Here is a 20219-nt window from a genome sequence, read left to right on the forward strand (position 1 = left end):
AAAAGGAGTCTCTTAAAGGTCCCATGTCATGGCCATTTCTACTGATCATAATTCCATTGTTGAGGTCTACTAAAATAAATGTATATTGTGCAATTTTCCAAACTCACATTTCTTTCTCATACAGCATCTCTGTATAGTATGTGTATTCACTCTCTGTCCTAAACGGCTTGTTGGAGCTCCTGCCCCCCCCTCCCTGTGAGCCCAGTGGCCGTCTGCAACCAGCGAAACCCAGCCCGAACACACACACACACACACCCGCAGCCTGGCTGGGAGTTTGTGTGTGTGCCCAGGCTGAGTTCCGCCGTGTCTCGCCGACCCCACACCAGTGAGCCAGCTCACAGTGTCCCGCTCCGCGCAGCAGCGAGCCTCGCAACGTCCCGCCGAGTGTGTGTGTGTGAGGAAGTCCGCGGATTGGTCCAAACGTAACGGCTCCGCGGATAGGTCCATTTGATTTGATTTGGACCAATCTGCGGAGCCGTTACGTTACGTCACTATACCCAAGAAGTAAACAATGGAAAAAGAGAAATCCCCAACGAGGCGTTCTGGGGCAGCACAGACAGGTATTCTCTGTGTTAGAGTTTTACTCGCTACAGGGTGTACTTTGAGGGTTTGGGACTCTGCAGACCGTTTACATGCAGAAAAACCTTCATAACAACAAGGGGACGGGTGATAACCAGAAAAGCATGACATGGGCCCTTTAAGCATAAATAGAGAACTTATTTTCACATTTCACATGTATTAAGTATCAGAACCACATTGTAATATATATATATATATATATATATATATATTAAAATGAAAAGATCCTTGTTCTACAGATGCGACCCATTCTCTGTAAAATAGCCGAAAATTGTTGCAAAAATGCTTCATATAGTGAAAAAAGAACAACATAAACAAAATGTGATAACAATTATAACATTTTGGAAATCATATTGCCATAGTTTTACAATATTCCAGGCATATTTCCAGTTTAATAACTTTATTATGTATGAAGCAAACCATCAATATCTAAAAGAAAATGATGCTTCCAATTGTTTCTCCGCCATCCAAAACATCTCAAGGTTATATTGTAAACAAATAAGCCTCTTGGAAACAGATTGATTTGACGTGATCCATGGAGGTAATCATTTTTAATCGAATGGGGGAAACAAGCTGTTTCTAGTTAATGTCAGGTTACATTCCTGTGAACACAGCGGGTCGTTTTAATATAACAAAAAAATCATGGCTGCAAAATGCTTAATCACTTCCTCATGATCGGTGTGACACACCTGTGACAAACACATCACCATTTTTGAGAGACATTAGCATTAAATGTTAAAACTCAATCTGTTTTAATTGAAGATATCATGAGAGCACATCATAATGAGAGCGATAAAACATATTAGAGGGGGCTATAGAGACTCAGCTGATGAATCTGAATTGCTAAACGCTATCAGTGAGTGATGGATGTTCATGATGTGAGTTTCACTTCTCTTATTATTCATTTCCTCGCTCCTCGGTCTCGGTCTCACCGGAAGTTGATTTGTCTGCGCCATCTTGAGTAGCGTCCCAATGGCCTTATTTGTGCCGGAGGATCGAGGAGCGATAACGGAGGAGCGATAATCGAGGAACTACCAGACCATCCTCCAGTGAAATCCTCAGACACTCGCCCCGCCCCCTCACTGTGTATCGCTCACTGATTGGACGATGCAGCGCATGCACTGATCTGGCTGCTGTCAGACGATCAGCTGTGCGGCGTCATCACAAACGGACGTCGCTTCACGTGACGCTCCGGAGGAAACGACGTCCCATTGCTCTTAAAACTCATTTCCGTGGCCGTTTCTCAATCGCGAGGATGCTGGCTTGGTAGTCGCGTACTTCCAAGTCACTTCCTTCAGAAACGAAGCAAGTATGCTTCCAAGCCACGGCTTCGGAAAACGAAGAAGAATGGAACAGGCAAACAAGCGTGCCACTCTCTCTAACGGTTTCAACATAAACTGTACCGAAAATAAATACCTCACGATGTCTATCTAATTATGAACTTGCTTTACTTTCCCGGAACACTTTGTTGGTGATAACAAATGTAACAAAGTAACATATTTACCAACACATGTTCTACGCCACTAAATGTGTGCTGCATCGGTTCAGCCATTCTCCGCAAGGGTTTTTTAAATTGGTCCGTGCGCAAAGCATTGTGGGGATTTTAAGGACGCGAAGTCTACCCATGTGCAGCCTCGAAATTTCCCCCAAACCAAGGACGCGGCCTCGGTGGAATTCCAAGTATGCTGGAGATTGAAACAGTCCTTCGGCGACACTCGATGACGTAGCATCCTTGAAATATTGGCTTGGAAGCCAGTATCCTCGAGATTGAGAAACGGCCCCTGCTTCTCGTGGTTTCCTTGCGTCTCTCCGTGCTTCCCTGGTAGGAGGGACCAGTCGCAGGGAAACGACGCAAGTGAGGGACGCAAGGAATCCATGTAACCGAAGTGAAACGCAGCCATAGTGTTTTGCTGCTCTGGTGCTGTTAGAGGACATTGTTTGGCGCAGAAGTCTGATCATTGAGACAGAAGCAAAGAGAAGAGATATGTCATACAAAAGAAAAAAGACCAATAGTTCACATGATTACACAAATTATTTGTTTGCAACTTATAATTTTACTTTTGAAATAACGTTTATTTTACTTGACTCAGTTTTTTTTCTCTTAAACTCTTAGTTGTGCTTGAGGCCGACTTAATGAGCGCCTAATGGGCCTCTTCTGATTTCAAAGAGTGCTTTCGCTGACCTGGGATCTGTTTCGGCGGAGCAGACACTGAGGAGAAAAGCTACTCCAGGTCACACATTTCAAGCCCTTAGCAACGGGAGTGTTTCTGAGACAAGTCGGGACGTCTCTGATCCGTGTCACGCTCACATTATTATTATTTATTTATTTGTTTATTCCTGCCTACTGCAATAACTCTGTACAACAAATCACCTCTGGCTGGAAGAGAACTCTCTGCTCCATAGTTGTTCTCTTCACTGTACATTTTACATTTGTATATGCGGTCTAATATTTACTATTCCAACCGTCACATACTTGTGTAAATATAATACCTTGCTTTATATCTTATTCATTTGTAAATGCAACATGTATATTTTCTACTTTCTTGTTTATTTCTTGTCTTTTTATTTTTATTGTACAATGCAAAACATTTCCCAAATTGGGATCAATAAAGTTACATCACATGTCACTTGTTAGACGCTTTTATCCAAAGCGACTTACATACTAAATACTGTGGGCAATCCCCAGGGAGGACAACGACATGCTGACTGCAGTGGGGTTTGAACCTGTGAACCGAACACCAACGCACAACCCACTGCGCCTCCCCTAAGTTATATATTATCTTATCTATTCCACACATGGCAGTTATTTTAAAACAAAACATGTACAGTCATACTGGTTGAGAAGAACATCTTATTTTACCTGAAACTTCTTACATAAAAAATGTTAAATAAATAACCATTAAAAAGTCAAATAAAAACAGCAATATTCTTCCAGTCGCAGTTGAAACATAAAACCCGAACACAACCAAAACTTCATACTGTCTAATTACACTTTCTTTATACATTTTCTTCAACATAAAAATGTTCTTACAGCCCTTTAAATCAGGGGTGTCAAACTCAATTTCATCACGGGCCATATTAGCATTATGGTTGCACTCAAAGGGCCGGTTGTAACTTTAAGACTATATAAAAAGATGTATATAAAATAATGTATTGTATTACATTATTGCCTCTGCATTGGATTAATATCGGATAGGGGAATAACTTCATAATTAACTACGTCTGAAAGCAGAAGTCTAGGGCAAATAATTGCAAGTCTCTCTATTGCATGTCACAAAATGATTTAAAAAGAAAAGCCAAATTCATAATTCATAATAATTATAGGAAAAAAAGTCAAATTCTGAGAAAAAAGCTAATTCTAAAAAAGGCATATTTTGAAGAAAAAGTCAAATTCTTAGAAAAAAGTAACATTTTGAAAAAAAAGTCAAATGAGAGATGCATTGTGGGACATGTAGTTTATGGGCAACGTGCTTCTGTCAAGCGGCCTGTAACCGTATAATAAATATATTATATTCTTTGCAAGTTCTTGTGGGGCCGCATGAAATGAAGTCACGGGCCGGATTTGGCCCCCGGGCCTTGAGTTTGACACCCCTGCTTTAAATCATTCATAAATAATACAATTATTAAACTGGAAATATGCCTTGAATATTGTAAAACTATGTCATTATTATTTCCATCTTTATGTTGTTCTTTTTTCACTACATGAAGAGTTTTTGTTATAATTTTCTGCTATTTTACAGAGAATGGGTCTACGTTGTTACAGTCAGGGTTGAGCCAAAAGCAGGTTTAACAGAAAATACCTAAGTAACAAACACAGCAGAACTCTCTCCCCCGTGAACACAGTCAACAACAACAAGGATCTCATAAAGGCTCACAGAGAAAGCAGAACCTAAATGCACACAGGACTGATCAAACAAACAAGACACAGGTGAGGAGGGAGGAGAACACACAGGGGCACCAGGTGACCACAATCACAGGCAGGAGGGAACACAGAGACAGGAAGCAACAGACGCTTTTCAAACTAAAACAGGAAACCAAAGAGAAAAGGACAACAATAGAACACAATCAGATCGTGACGGATACAGCAGGAAAGAAAAGTGAAAATAAGTTCTCTATTTATTCTTAAGAGACTCCTTTTTTGAGCTGATTACGCTATAATCACCCCATGGTTACAGCATGTATACATTTGACGTCATATACATTTAGATATTCTACCCTATGATTATCTTTGTGTTTTTGCCCAATTGTTATCATGTAAGCAATTAACAACAAGATTCCTTTTGGTTTTAAACGATAGACTTTAATTCCTTTTCCCCACTCTTCCTCTCCAGGCGTGTCGATGCCCATCCCGGTGATCGGCCTCCACAACGAGGACAAGGTCTTTGTGAACGGCAGCTGTGTCCTCAACGAGGAGCGCTTCATGCTGATTGGCTCCTTCGTGGCCTTCTTCATCCCGCTGGTCATCATGGTGGTGTCGTACTGCCTCACCATACAGGTATATCAGCCTCTATTTGCCCTCTGAACACTTAACCTGTGTTTCTTCCCCTTAAAGGTCCCCTATTATGCAAACATCAACATGTGTCCCCTCTTCTTCATGTCTCTTCTACATCAACATGTGTCCCCTCTTCTTCATGTCTCTTCTACATCAACATGTGTCCCCTCTTCTTCATGTCTCTTCTACATCAACATGTGTCCCCTCTTCTTCATGTCTCTTCTACATCAACATGTGTCCCCTCTTCTTCATGTCTCTTCTACATCAACATGTGTCCCCTCTTCTTCATGTCTCTTCCACATCAACATGTGTCCCCCTCTTCTTCATGTCTCTTCTACATCAACATGTGTCCCCTCTTCTTCATGTCTCTTCTACATCAGCATGTGTCCCCTCTTCTTCATGTCTCTTCTACATCAACATGTGTCCCCTCTTCTTCATGTCTCTTCTACATCAACATGTGTCCCCTCTTCTTCATGTCTCTTCTAACATCAACATGTGTCCCCTCTTCTTCATGTCTCTTCTACATCAACATGTGTCCCCCTCTTCTTCATGTCTCTTCCACATCAACATGTGTCCCCTCTTCTTCATGTCTCTTCTACATCAACATGTGTCCCCTCTTCTTCATGTCTCTTCTACATCAGCATGTGTCCCCTCTTCTCCATGTTTCTTCTACATCAGCATGTGTCCTCTCTTCTCCATGTCTCTTCTACATCAACATGTGTCCCCTCTTCTTCATGTCTCTTCTACATCAACATGTGTCCCCTCTTCTCATGTCTCTTCTACATCAACATGTGTCCCCTCTTCTTCATGTCTCTTCTACATCAACATGTGTCCCCTCTTCTTCATGTCTCTTCTACATCAACATGTGTCCCCTCTTCTTCATGTCTCTTCTACATCAACATGTGTCCCCCTCTTCTCCATGTCTCTTCTACATCAACATGTGTCCCCTCTTCTTCATGTCTCTTCTACATCAACATGTGTCCCCTCTTCTTCATGTCTCTTCTACATCAACATGTGTCCCCTCTTCTTCATGTCTCTTCTACATCAACATGTGTCCCCTCTTCTTCATGTCTCTTCTACATCAGCATGTGTCCCCTCTTCTTCATGTCTCTCTACATCAACATGTGTCCCCTCTTCTTCATGTCTCTTCTACATCAACATGTGTCCCCTCTTCTTCATGTCTCTTCTACATCAACATGTGTCCCCTCTTCTTCATGTCTCTTCTACATCAACATGTGTCCCCTCTTCTTCATGTCTCTTCTACATCAACATGTGTCCCCTCTTCTTCATGTCTCTTCTACATCAGCATGTGTCCCCTCTTCTCATGTCTCTTCTACATCAACATGTGTCCCCTCTTCTTCATGTCTCTTCTACATCAACATGTGTCCCCTCTTCTTCATGTCTCTTCTACATCAACATGTGTCCCCTCTTCTTCATGTCTCTTCTACATCAACATGTGTCCACTCTTCTTCATGTCTCTTCCACATCAACATGTGTCCCCTCTTCTTCATGTCTCTTCTACATCAACATGTGTCCCCTCTTCTTCATGTCTCTTCTACATCAGCATGTGTCCCCTCTTCTCCATGTCTCTTCTACATCAGCATGTGTCCTCTCTTCTCCATGTCTCTTCTACATCAACATGTGTCCCCTCTTCTTCATGTCTCTTCTACATCAACATGTGTCCCCTCTTCTTCATGTCTCTTCTACATCAACATGTGTCCCCCTCTTCTTCATGTCTCTTCTACATCAACATGTGTCCCCTCTTCTTCATGTCTCTTCTACATCAACATGTGTCCCCTCTTCTTCATGTCTCTTCTACATCAACATGTGTCCCCTCTTCTCCATGTCTCTTCTATCTACATCAACATGTGTCCCCTCTTCTTCATGTCTCTTCTACATCAACATGTGTCCCCTCTTCTTCATGTCTCTTCTACATCAACATGTGTCCCCTCTTCTTCATGTCTCTTCTACATCAACATGTGTCCCCTCTTCTTCATGTCTCTTCTACATCAGCATGTGTCCCCTCTTTCTTCATGTCTCTTCTACATCAACATGTGTCCCCTCTTCTTCATGTCTCTTCTACATCAACATGTGTCCCCTCTTCTTCATGTCTCTTCTACATCAACATGTGTCCCCTCTTCTTCATGTCTCTTCTACATCAACATGTGTCCCTCTTCTTCATGTCTCTTCTATGAAGCCGCTGACGTCACTTCTTCGTCTTCTTCTGCTTTGGGTTTACTGGCAGGCCGCAAACCACTTCACGGCGTATACTGCCGCCCAAAGTCCCCGGCCGGAAGTCCCCGGAGTTGGGGACTGGCTTCAGTAGAAGCTGCAGGGACTCCCAGCAGCTTCTACTGAAGCCTTCCGAGTAAATCGCCAGAACGCCGACACCTCCTCATCTCCACCGCCTCCATGTTTTCTTTTGTGTTGCCATAAGTTAGTCTCTCTCCGTTGGTGCGCGGGGCTAATGCTAATGCTAATAATGCTAATGCCAGCAAATACAATGGCGGCTTCACAAAACCTTTCAGAGTTTTACGAGGCGTGGTTTGCAATTCGCCCAGCCAATCAGAAATTGGTACTTTTTTCTCCCCATGATAGCACCACCTCTCTAGCAGGCACTACAAATGAGGGTAAAAGTTCTCTGAACTAAGTTCTCTTTTTGGTGTGAACGCAAAATTCCAGACACTAACGGAACTAAACGGGAAAAGTACGGGTAAAAGTACTCCGGTGTGAACGCGCCTATTGTGTTCTTTGTAACCAAATCTCTCTCAGGGGGGCGTGGGGAGGGGCTCCTTATTTTCATCTAATGTAACAGACAGAGAATCAGCACTTTGGAAACAGGGCTGAAACAGAGGGGATTATGGGTAATGCTGCAATGATCTGTTTGGTGTTTGGAGCCAATCAGAGACATATTTTGTATATATCTGAGACCTATAATATATTGATGAAAAACTGTATGATAGGTGACCTTTAACCCCTCTCCCTCCCTCTCCTCTCCAGGTGCTCCAGAGACAGGCCATTGTCTTCCTGTGCGAGTCAAAGACTTCCTCCCAGCAGCCTTTGCACCCACCAGCGATCACATTGCAGCCTCCAGCCAGCACCTTCTCCGTTCCTCAGATCAAGACCATCTCTCCGTCAGACTCGCAAGGTAAAGCCTGTTTATTTAACCCTATATGTTTTATAATTGTTAAACTGTGAGTGCCACAAGTTTTTAGTAGTGGAGTTGTATGACCCTTATGATATCGTTATCAGACATGAAGAAGTACTCAGATACTTAAAGAGGCCTTTATATGTTCTTCGGACCCCTCTCTCACAGAGTTGAAGCCCCCTCCTCTTCAGAGCAGACGCAACACGTTGAGCTGTCTGAAGGCAGCAGAGCCCGGCCTGCTGCTCCGCGCCCCCCAGTCCGACTCCATCAGCATCGCGGGCGGCTCCGAGGTGGCGTCGCAGCTCAGCTCTCCGGCTGCGGGACACGGGCGCAGCGACACCTCGGGTTGCCACGGGCGACGAGGGATGATGCAGGCCATAAAGAACGAGAGACGGGCCTCAAAGGTGAGAATGGGTTGAAGTTGTAGGGTGATTAAGGTGCAGAAAACAGGTGGTTTGAGCAGAGATGGCAAAAGTACACACATCCTTTACTCAAGTAGAAGTACAGATACTCGTGTTTAAAAATACTCTGGTAGAAGTAGAAGTACTGACTAAACCTCTTTACTCAAGTGAAAGTAAAGAGGCTTTGAAATGTACTTCAGTAAAAAGTCCCCATAGCTAGCAGCTGTTTTAAAGAGTACCTGACCTCCCTTTATATTAATAGAACATGTCATTGTTAGCTAATGAATGTTTCCATGCTGAACAACGGCAACATGACAACGTTTCCATTGGTCCCTCTTCTTTAGAGAAGACCAGGAAATGATGGATACACGGATCGTGTTCAAATCAATAGGCACGCAATGACTCTAAAGAATAATGATCACGCATCAAACACACATTCAGACTAAAGGAACCAGCTGTTTGGAAAATGAGAGAAGTAGAAAGTACAGGTATTTGAGTTCAACATGTAAGAAGTAGAAAGTACAGGTATTTGAGTTCAACATGTAAGAAGTAGAAAGTACAGGTATTTGAGTTCAACATGTAAGAAGTAGAAAGTACAGGTATTTGAGTTCAACATGTAAGAAGTAGAAAGTTCAGGTATTTGTGTTCAACATGTAAGAAGTAGAAAGTACAGGTATTTGAGTTCAACATGTAAGAAGTAGAAAGTACAGGTATTTGAGTTCAACATGTAAGAAGTAGAAAGTACAGGTATTTGAGTTCAACATGTAAGAAGTAGAAAGTACAGGTATTTGTGTTCAACATGTAAGAAGTAGAAAGTACAGGTATTTGAGTTCAACATGTAAGAAGTAGAAAGTTCAGGTATTTGTGTTCAACATGTAAGAAGTAGAAAGTACAGGTATTTGTGTTCAACATGTAAGAAGTAGAAAGTACAGGTATTTGAGTTCAACATGTAAGAAGTAGAAAGTACAGGTATTTGAGTTCAACATGTAAGAAGTAGAAAGTACAGGTATTTGAGTTCAACATGTAAGAAGTAGAAAGTACAGGTATTTGAGTTCAACATGTAAGAAGTAGAAAGTACAGGTATTTGAGTTCAACATGTAAGAAGTAGAAAGTACAGGTATTTGTGTTCAACATGTAAGAAGTAGAAAGTACAGGTATTTGTGTTCAACATGTAAGAAGTAGAAAGTACAGGTATTTGGGTTCAACATGTAAGAAGTAGAAAGTACAGGTATTTGGGTTCAACATGTAAGAAGTAGAAAGTACAGGTATTTGAGTTCAACATGTAAGAAGTAGAAAGTACAGGTATTTGGGTTCAACATGTAAGAAGTAGAAAGTACAGGTATTTGTGTTCAACATGTAAGAAGTAGAAAGTTCAGGTATTTGGGTTCAACATGTAATAAGTAGAAAGTACAGGTATTTGGGTTCAACATGTAAGAAGTAGAAAGTTCAGGTATTTGGGTTCAACATGTAAGAAGTAGAAAGTACAGGTATTTGGGTTCAACATGTAATAAGTAGAAAGTACAGGTATTTGAGTTCAAAATGTAAGAAGTAGAAAGTACAGGTATTTGTGTTCAACATGTAAGAAGTAGAAAGTACAGGTATTTGGGTTCAACATGTACGAAGTAGAAAATACAGGTATTTGGGTTCAACATGTAAGAAGTAGAAAGTACAGGTATTTGTGTTCAACATGTACGAAGTAGAAAATACAGGTATTTGTGTTCAACATGTAAGAAGTAGAAAGTACAGGTATTTGAGTTCAACATGTACGAAGTAGAAAGTACAGGTATTTGAGTTCAACATGTACGAAGTAGAAAGTACAGGTATTTGTGTTCAACATGTACGAAGTAGAAAGTACAGGTATTTGGATTCAACATGTAAGAAGTAGAAAGTACAGGTATTTGTGTTCAACATGTAAGAAGTAGAAAGTTCAGGTATTTGAGTTCAACATGTAAGAAGTAGAAAGTTCAGGTATTTGAGTTCAACATGTAATAAGTAGAAAGTACAGGTATTTGTGTTCAACATGTAATAAGTAGAAAGTACAGGTATTTGGGTTCAACATGTAAGAAGTAGAAAGTACAGATATTTGGGTTCAACATGTAAGAAGTAGAAAGTACAGGTATTTGTGTTCAACATGTAAGAAGTAGAAAGTACAGGTATTTGGGTTCAACATGTAAGAAGTAGAAAGTACAGGTATTTGGGTTCAACATGTAAGAAGTAGAAAGTACAGGTATTTGGGTTCAACATGTAAGAAGTAGAAAGTACAGGTATTTGGGTTCAACATGTAAGAAGTAGAAAGTACAGGTATTTGGGTTCAACATGTAAGAAGTAGAAAGTACAGGTATTTGAGTTCAAAATGTAAGAAGTAGAAAGTACAGGTATTTGTGTTCAACATGTAAGAAGTAGAAAGTACAGGTATTTGAGTTCAACATGTAAGAAGTAGAAAGTACAGGTATTTGTGTTCAACATGTAAGAAGTAGAAAGTACAGGTATTTGGGTTCAACATGTAAGAAGTAGAAAGTACAGGTATTTGAGTTCAAAATGTAAGAAGTAGAAAGTACAGGTATTTGTGTTCAACATGTAAGAAGTAGAAAGTACAGGTATTTGGGTTCAACATGTAAGAAGTAGAAAGTACAGGTATTTGAGTTCAACATGTAAGAAGTAGAAAGTACAGGTATTTGTGTTCAACATGTAAGAAGTAGAAAGTACAGGTATTTGAGTTCAACATGTAAGAAGTAGAAAGTACAGGTATTGTGTTCAACATGTAAGAAGTAGAAAGTACAGGTATTTGGGTTCAACATGTAAGAAGTAGAAAGTACAGGTATTTGAGTTCAACATGTAGAAGTAGAAAGTACAGGTATTTGGGTTCAACATGTAAGAAGTAGAAAGTACAGGTATTTGGGTTCAACATGTAAGAAGTAGAAAGTACAGGTATTTGGGTTCAACATGTAAGAAGTAGAAAGTACAGGTATTTGAGTTCAACATGTAAGAAGTAGAAAGTACAGGTATTTGGGTTCAACATGTAAGAAGTAGAAAGTACAAGTATTTGTGTTCAACATGTAAGAAGTAGAAAGTACACGTATTAGTGTTCAACATGTGAGAAGTAGAAAGTACAGGTATTTGAGTTCAAAATGTAAGAAGTCAAAGTCAAAAGTCGTCAGAAAAATAAGTAGTGGAGTAAAGTACTGATACCAGAGAAATGTACTTAGGTTCAGTAACGAAGTAGTTGTACTCCACTACCTCCCACCTCTGCCCATGAGGTGTTTATTTAAGCATGTTCCAGTCCTTTCTTTATATTGCTACCCTCAGAATGACCCTCTGTGTTCCCAGGAACTAAATCATGTGACTGAATAGAAACAGGTTGTTCTCGCCTCCATGATTCAAGGTTATTACCTCCGTGGTTCACCGTCAAATCAATCTGTTCCTAAGAAATAACACCATTTGGAAAAGGTTGTTGTCACGACATGACCTTGGAAGTGAGTAAATCAAGCTTTATTATCTTGCAATCCTAAAGGTGGAATACTGTGAAACCATGTCTATAATATCACCTTATTATTATTATTATTAGCATTTAGCCCTTTAATGAAGCCACTGCTCTTTGTTGTAGTGCCCTTAGCTCGAGCATCAAATTACTCATAGTTGCCACTGAACGCTCAAAATTGTAAGCCTCTTCAATTATTAGTTTATGAAATGCTTTTCTTATATAAAGCATTTTCAAGTTACGACTTTATTTTTTTGATTAGACACGAGTGGATGCTCGTGTTTAGACAAAAGAAATGTCACAATTTACAACTTTCCACTTTGTTTTCTTGCCATCTTAAAAGGTGTTGCCCTGGAAACCAAGGCCATATTATTACGTTATAATAATGAGCGTTTTGCCCTTTAATTAAGCCATTAAGTGTCTTTAGCTCGAGTATCAAATGACCCAAAGCTGGCATTGAACGCTCAAATGTGCAAGTCTCATTAATCTTTCTTTTATGAAATACTAATACGCTTCTTATATAAATAATTAGCAAGTTTAAACTGTATTTCAGTTGGGACATGATAGTTTGCTTGTGCTTGGATGTAAGAAACGTAACAATATAACAGGGTCTAACTTGCTGCAGTGATATAAAAGACTCAGTAAGACATCGTGCTCTCCACTCCTGCATCAAAGTTAAATCTATCTTCATTGTCCCACCCTGCTCCCCTTAAAGGGCGAATATACAGTTGCAAGAAAAAGTATGTGAACCCTTTGGAATGACCTGGATTTCTGCATAAGTTGGTCATAAAATGTGTTCTGATCTTCATCTAAGTCACAACAATAGACAAACACAGTCTGCTTAAACTAATACCACACAAACAGTTATATGTTTTTATTGAACACACCATGTAAACATTCACAGTGCAGGGTGAACCCCTAGGCTAAAGACTTCTTCAAGAGCTAATTGGAGTCAGGAGTCAGCCAACCTGGAGTCCAATCAATGAGACGAGATTGGAGGTGTTGGTTAAAGCTGCCCTGCCCTATACAAAATACACACCAGTTTTGAATTTGCTATTCTTAAGAAGCATTGCCAGATGTGAACCATGCCTCGCACAAAAGAGCTCTCAGAAGACCTACGATTAAGAATTGTTGACTTGCATAAAGCTGGAAAGGGTTACAAAAGTATCTCTAAAAGCCTTGATGTTCATCAGTCCGGTAAGACACATTGTCTATACATGGAGAGAGTTCAGCACTGTTGCTACTCTCCCTAGGAGTGGCCGTCCTGTAAAGACGACTGCAAGAGCACAGCGCAGAATGCTCAATGAGGTGAAGAAGAATCCTAGAGTGTCAGCTAGAGACTTAAAGAAATCTCTGGCACATGCTAACATCTCTGTTGACGAATCTACGATACGTAAAACACTGAACGAGAATGGAGTTCATGGGAGGACACCACGGAGGACACCACTGCTGTCCAGAAAAAACATTGCTGCACTTTGGAAGTTTGCAAAAGAGCACCTGGATGTTCCACGGCACTACTGGCAACATATTCTGTGGACAGATGAAACCAAAGTTGAGTTGTTTGGAAGGAACACACAACGCTATGTGTGGAGAATCCAAAGGGTTCACATACTTTTTCTTGCAACTGTATAAAAAAATGATTTTATTCAGCTCCTATCGTGCTTAGCTTTAACGGATCGTAACTTTCAAACTGACGTTGCGTGGAGACCAAAGCACTCGCCTGTATCGAAAACTAACATCTGGCATGAATGAATGAATCATGCATTTCAATTAGAGAAAGTCACGAAGCGTGTAGTGAATGGAAAAGGTCATTTGTTTATACTCGTTATCCCTTTTACTTCACAAAAACTACCACCCATGGAAATAAATTAGTTTCTATGTTGTTATTTTTTCTTTCCTCTTATCTGACTTTGCACTTTTCTTGATTCGGCTTTGATGTATTTCATTAATTTAATTGTGATTTATTTTAAATTGCTGCCTTTCTCCTCTCATTTTCAACTTGTTCTAACCTTTGTTTTCTCCTATTTCCAGAGGTGGGAAGTAGTGGAGTACGAATACTTTGTTACTGTACCTAAGTACATGTTTCAGTACTTTACTCCACTACTTATTTTTCTGACGACTCTTTACTTTTACTTCTTACATTTCTAACACAAATACCAGTTGTAAATTGTGACATTTCTTTTGTCTAAACACAAGCATCCACTCCTGTCTAATCAAAAAAATATACAGTCGGAACTTGAAAATGCTTTATATAAGAAAAGCATTTCATAAACTAATAATTGAAGAGGCTTACAATTTTGAGCGCAACTTTGAGTAATTTGATGCTCGAGCTAAAGACACTTAATGGCTTAATTAAAGGGCAAAACGCTCATTATAATAACGTAATAATATGGCCATGGTTTCCAGGGCAACACCTTTAAGATGGCTTGAAAGTGGAAAGTTGTAAATTGTGACATTTCTTTTGTCTAAACACGAGCATCCACTCGTGTCTAATAAAAAATAATAAAGTCGGAACTTGAAAATGCTTTATATAAGAAAAGCATTTCATAAACTAATAATTGAAGAGGCTTACAATTTTGAGCGCAACTTTGAGTGATTTGATGCTCGAGCTAAGGGCACTACAACAAAGAGCAGTGGCTTCATTAAAGGGCTAAATGCTAATAATAATAAGGTGATATTATAGATATGGTTTCACAGTATTCCACCTTTAGGATTGCTAGATAACAAAGCTTGATTTACTCACTTCCAAGGTCATGTCGTGACAACAACCTTTCCAAATGGTGTTATTATTTATTGATTTGACGGTGAACCACGGAGGTAATAACCTTGAATCATGGAGGCGAGAACAACCTGTTTTCTATTCAGTCACATGATTTAGTTCCTGGGAACACAGAGGGTCATTCTGAGGGTAGCAATATAAAGAAAGGACTGGAACATGCTCAAATAAACACCTCATGGGCAGAGGTGGGAGGTAGTGGAGTACAACTACTTCGTTACTGAACCTAAGTACATTTCTCTGGTATCAGTACTTTACTCCACTACTTATTTTTCTGACGACTTTTCTTACATGTTGAACCCAAATACCTGTACTTTCTACTTCTTACATGTTGAACTCAAATACCTGTACTTTCTACTTCTTACATGTTGAACTCAAATACCTGTACTTTCTACTTCTTACATGTTGAACACAAATACCTGTACTTTCTACTTCTTACATGTTGAACACAAATACCTGTACTTTCTACTTCTTACATGTTGAACTCAAATACCTGTACTTTCTACTTCTCTCATTTTCCAAACAGCTGGTTCCTTTAGTCTGAATGTGTGTTTGATGCGTGATCATTATTCTTTAGAGTCATTGCGTGCCTATTGATTTGAACACGATCCGTGTATCCATCATTTCCTGGTCTTCTCTAAAGAAGAGGGACCAATGGAAACGTTGTCATGTTGCCGTTGTTCAGCATGGAAACATTCATTAGCTAACAATGACATTATTGTTCTATTAATATAAAGGGAGGTCAGGTACTCTTTAAAACAGCTGGTAGTTATGGGTACTTTTTATTTAAAGGGGACCTATCATGCAAAATGCACTTTTTGATGTCTGTTATACATAAACATGTGTCCCCGGTGTGTCGGGGAACTCAGGCAGCGTCAGAAAATAAAACCCTCTCTCTTTTCCTCCGTACCCAAATCTCTAAAAACGGGGAACAACGGAGCTGATCCAGATTTGCGTCCGATATGACGTAATATCTGAAATGTGGACCCACGGGCCAATCAGAAACGTTGCTATCAGAAACAATGCCCGACTGTTTTGGACGTAATATGGTCGGTGTTTACATTAGCATCGCTAACACTCAGAGCTAACCTGTACTGGAGAGCATGTGTGTGAAGAAGCAGGAAGTAAAAAGGAACTCACCTTGTGGTATAACCGGCAAGAGAGAAAGCATTTGAGCTCCAAACTGTTTCAGAGAGAACCCTTGATAATCCATGATATGGCGTTTCATCACGGCAGCATTTAGTTTAGACAGTAGCTGCCGGGTCCCTCATGAGCTCAGACCCCTCCTTTTTATTTTTTTCAATCTTTTTTTTTTTTTAAAGCTTTATACCCCAAATCAGCACTTTGGAAACAGGAAGTGAAATAGAGGGATATGAGGCATGGCTAGAATGGGTGATCTGTTTGGTATTTTGAGCAAAACACTTCATAGACATGTTTTTTATATATTTGTATATATCTGAGACCTATGCTATTGCCTAAAAATAGCATGATAGTTGACCTTTAAGTACATTTCGAAGCCCATACTTCTTTACTTCTACTTGAGTAAAGAAGTCTAGTCAGTACTTTTACTTTAACCAGAGTATTTTCAAACATCTGTACTTCTGCTTGAGTAAAGGATGTGTGTACTTTTGCCAGAAACAGGTGGTTTGATTTGATCATGAAGTGTTTATTTAAGCATGTTCCAGTCCTTTCTTTATATTGCTACACTCAGATTGACCTTCTGTGTTCCCAGGAACTAAATCATGTGATTAAATCGAAACAGGTTGTTCTCGTATTTTTAAACACGAGTATCTGTACTTCTACTTGAGTAAAGGATGTGTGTACTTTTGCCTATTTCCATCTTTAGGTCCTGGGAATCGTCTTCTTCCTCTTCCTCATCATGTGGTGTCCCTTCTTCATCACCAACGTCACCTTCGTGCTGTGCCGGGGGTCCTGCAACGAGTCGCTGCTCAACGACCTCCTCAACGTCTTCGTGTGGGTGGGCTACATCTCCTCTGGGGTGAACCCTCTGGTCTACACCCTCTTCAACAAGACCTACAGGAGGGCCTTCTCCAGCTACATCAGGTGCCGCTACAAAGCGGGGGGCCAACGCAGCGGGACAGAGCTGTAAAACCTTCCTGGTCGCCCCTCAGTGCCCCTCGCACTCTGTGACCCCCCTCCTGATGGGGAGGGACGGTAAAACAAGCATAGACCGCAATAGTAACTGTCGAAACGGGCGGGGGGACAACGGGAGGCTGACGGTGGACCCGGAGGACTTTACAGACGACGAGACTCAAATCGGAATAGTGTCGCAGAGCCTCTCCGAATGCCAGAACATCGGGATGCTCTCGGAAACTGAGGTGGAGCCGGGAACCGAAACAGAGGTGGAGCAGGAGCTGTCAGTCATCAGCTATAGTCCCGCCTCCAGAGAAGACACCAGCAGCGTGTGATTGCGTGTTTTTTTGTGTCGTTTTTAAAGTATTCTTTTGTAAACCTGCCGAGCAACGTTTCAGACGAAGCGGACATCGTTGTGATTGGCTGTAAACCTGAGGACTTGTATTGTGAAAGGACTAGATTGATAGAGCCTTATCCTCAAACTGAAGTGCAATACATTCAACAAAGTCAGATTACGAGAGAAACTTTAAGATGAAAGCCAACATTTTCGACGTGTTTCTTTTTCTATCAGGTGACAAAATGTTGGTTTTCATAGCATAAAGGAGAGGATTGAAGCAGTCAGTGTTCTTGGTGGAGACTAAGGTAGCCATTGGAGAGGAGTTTGACAAGAAAAGCAGTCAGTGAAGAGCTTTTTCTCACAGTTAACCTGGCATGAAGTCAAGAGGCCCTCGATGGAGTCCCACTGACGGAGGTTACAGAGTCAAACCACGACCCGAAGCCTTCACACAGTCCTGATGCAGTCCAAGCAAACTAAACCAAAATCTATTTTTGTGCCAGTCAAGCTTTGACTACAACAGTCATAAAATAAAATATATCTGAATGAACCTTTCCAGCATGTATAATCAAACTGTTCAGCCGACAGAAACGGTGATTTCTCTCCGAAGAAGGAACCTTTCTCCAGGCTGCCGGTCGGAGTCAGTGAGAGAGGACGGAGAAGAAGGAATGTAGTGGAGTCACAGCGCCATCTGGTGGTCAAACCTTGGATTGAACAAGGGGTCTTAAAGAGCTAAAAAAAAAAACATGACGTAGGCCTTCGGTCCTACACAGCTGTCGGGCTCTTTGCTTCTGTTGACCACGGAGAATAAATTAGAGTCCCAACATCTAAAGGTTCCTACTGACAACAATCAATACAATAAAAGGGAGCAATCTTTAAAGGGAACATGTGATCGTTTGTAATGTAAGGGTGCACAAACGCTCCTCAGATGTCATTCTTAAAAGGAATACAATATATATAGATTTAGATTTTCAGCCACTGTCATTGCTTTCATCCATCAGCAACCATCATAAGTCACTTTCCAAGATCTTCCTTACTTTCATTTCCCCTAAAACCATAACATGTAATGATGCAAATTCAGCATATTGAGATTATCCTGCACTTCTATCCAACAATTGGCCACTTATAAATGTCCTATTATCAGATCACATAGCCAAAGAACAAGCAGTTACGGGCTATTTACTTTTTTAGAAAATTAGGGTTTTCTATTGAAGGTCAAGCATTAGACTTGTACTTTTCTCTCCAATAAAACCAGGCAGGCAGAATCTTCTCGAACAGTCGAAGTCAAAGAGGACAAACAGAAGCTTTGGGCAATGAGCTCTGGTGTACGATGATGGATAAAAAGCTTGCCAATATCTCCAAGAATTGCAGCTTTGACCAGGAGCGGACTGGGACTAAAACTCAGCCCGGGACTCTCGACCGACCCACTTCTTTACCGCTAGTAAATTATCAACGGGGGAGGGGTGGGGGGTGCTAGTGACTTATCCGACCAGCCCACGTTGGTACCACAAGTAAATACCGCTGGTAGATTGTCACCGGGGGGGGGTTGCTAGTAGGGCTGCTCGATTATGTCAATAGTTGATATCACGATTATTAAAAACGATTATCCATTTACTTTGAAAACATCAATTTATTGGAGAGCGAACATTTGAACAGTATGTTTTTAACAGTTGATTACCCTGAACTCTAAGTATAATTCAACTGAAAAACCAATAAGAAAAAAAAGAATAACATTAATTTTTTTCCGATTACGTTGTTTTCGTAATCGTTGCAAGCCATAATCGTAATTGTGATTAAAATACGATTAATTGAGCAGCCCTAGTTGCTAGTGACTGATCCGACCGGCCAGTGCCGGCCCATCGGGTCCGCCACTGGCTTTGACCCCTGATTCAATAGTCCACTTTACAGTCCGTTCAGTGACTCAAAGAGCAAACAGCTTTAGATTTCATCTGCGGCATGAAACGGACAGAAGGTCAATACGTTAAGAGACAGACCCTGACTCCATAAAGACGCTCTTCAACCGACTTTCTCGCCCTCCCTCCTCTCCCACGTTTTATTGGCATCTGACACGCTGAGTGATTCCTCCGCATCTCCGTCGGCTGAAATATCTGCGAATACACTGCCTTTAGAAGAGGATTTCATATCGTGTGGATTTAGCATCAAAACAGATAATAAAGAAGATATAACTTGTGTAAAGTGATTGGCTTTGTAGGTTTAGTTTTATAGAGCTAACTGGTTTGTGTTGTAAAGGGCATCCATTCTGAAAAGTAACGTCTTAAAGGGCCACTCCACCAATTTGACACTGCATTTTAATGTAAAGCGTTTTGAGATACAAATAAATGACCCAGATGATGTCATAGTGATGTTACCTCGTGTTACAGTAATTCATCATTTCAATTGTTGGGAGCAGCAGAGAGGTTCAATTAAAGATTCTGATGAGTTGCATTGTGGGAATTGTAGTGTTTTTTACAGATTGACACTAACCATCTTGATTTCTCCGCCTCTGCTGCTTCGATGTTGTCCAATCTTTTCCTGATGTGTTTCTTTTTAGTCTCTTAACATTACGGAAGTGAAGTGCTACATTGCTGGAGTTCTCCTTTAAATGAAAAAACGAATTAAAAAAAGTGAATAACTGAGTCTAGCTGTTATCTTACCAAAGTAGATTTCTCACAGTGATCAATATTTCATTTTGGTCAATCTCCCCTCAGCCATAGGACAGCCAAAAGTGCAAACATCTGAATGTACCCCCCCCCCCCCCCCCCCCTTTTTTTTAATCTTTCAAGGTCAAAAAGCAAAGCCGGCAGTGGACCAATCACATCCAGCGCCTGAGGTCTGCACACAGTCAGAATGAGTCTCAATTCATTCTGATTCTGTGCATCTCTGTCTCATTCCTCCACCATGTGTATTACTCAGTGGT

At 40.7% G+C, this 20219-nt stretch overlaps 1 protein-coding gene across 1 annotated transcript; it reads left to right on the forward strand.

Annotated features, from left to right (window-relative positions):
* Window positions 1-4876: 4876 nt before the first annotated feature.
* Window positions 4877-20015, forward strand: LOC117541519 (5-hydroxytryptamine receptor 2C-like; the record flags this gene model as incomplete). The annotated part of the gene is given in 5 exon segments (XM_034208701.1): window positions 4877-5074; window positions 8072-8219; window positions 8388-8623; window positions 16721-16993; window positions 16995-20015. Coding segments are annotated over 5 exon segments (1164 nt in total), but the record flags the coding sequence as incomplete, so codon positions are not given.
* Window positions 20016-20219: the final 204 nt, after the last annotated feature.

This window comes from Gymnodraco acuticeps, unplaced genomic scaffold (genome assembly GCF_902827175.1).
Source record: "Gymnodraco acuticeps unplaced genomic scaffold, fGymAcu1.1, whole genome shotgun sequence".
In the NCBI taxonomy this organism is placed as follows: domain Eukaryota; kingdom Metazoa; phylum Chordata; class Actinopteri; order Perciformes; family Bathydraconidae; genus Gymnodraco; species Gymnodraco acuticeps.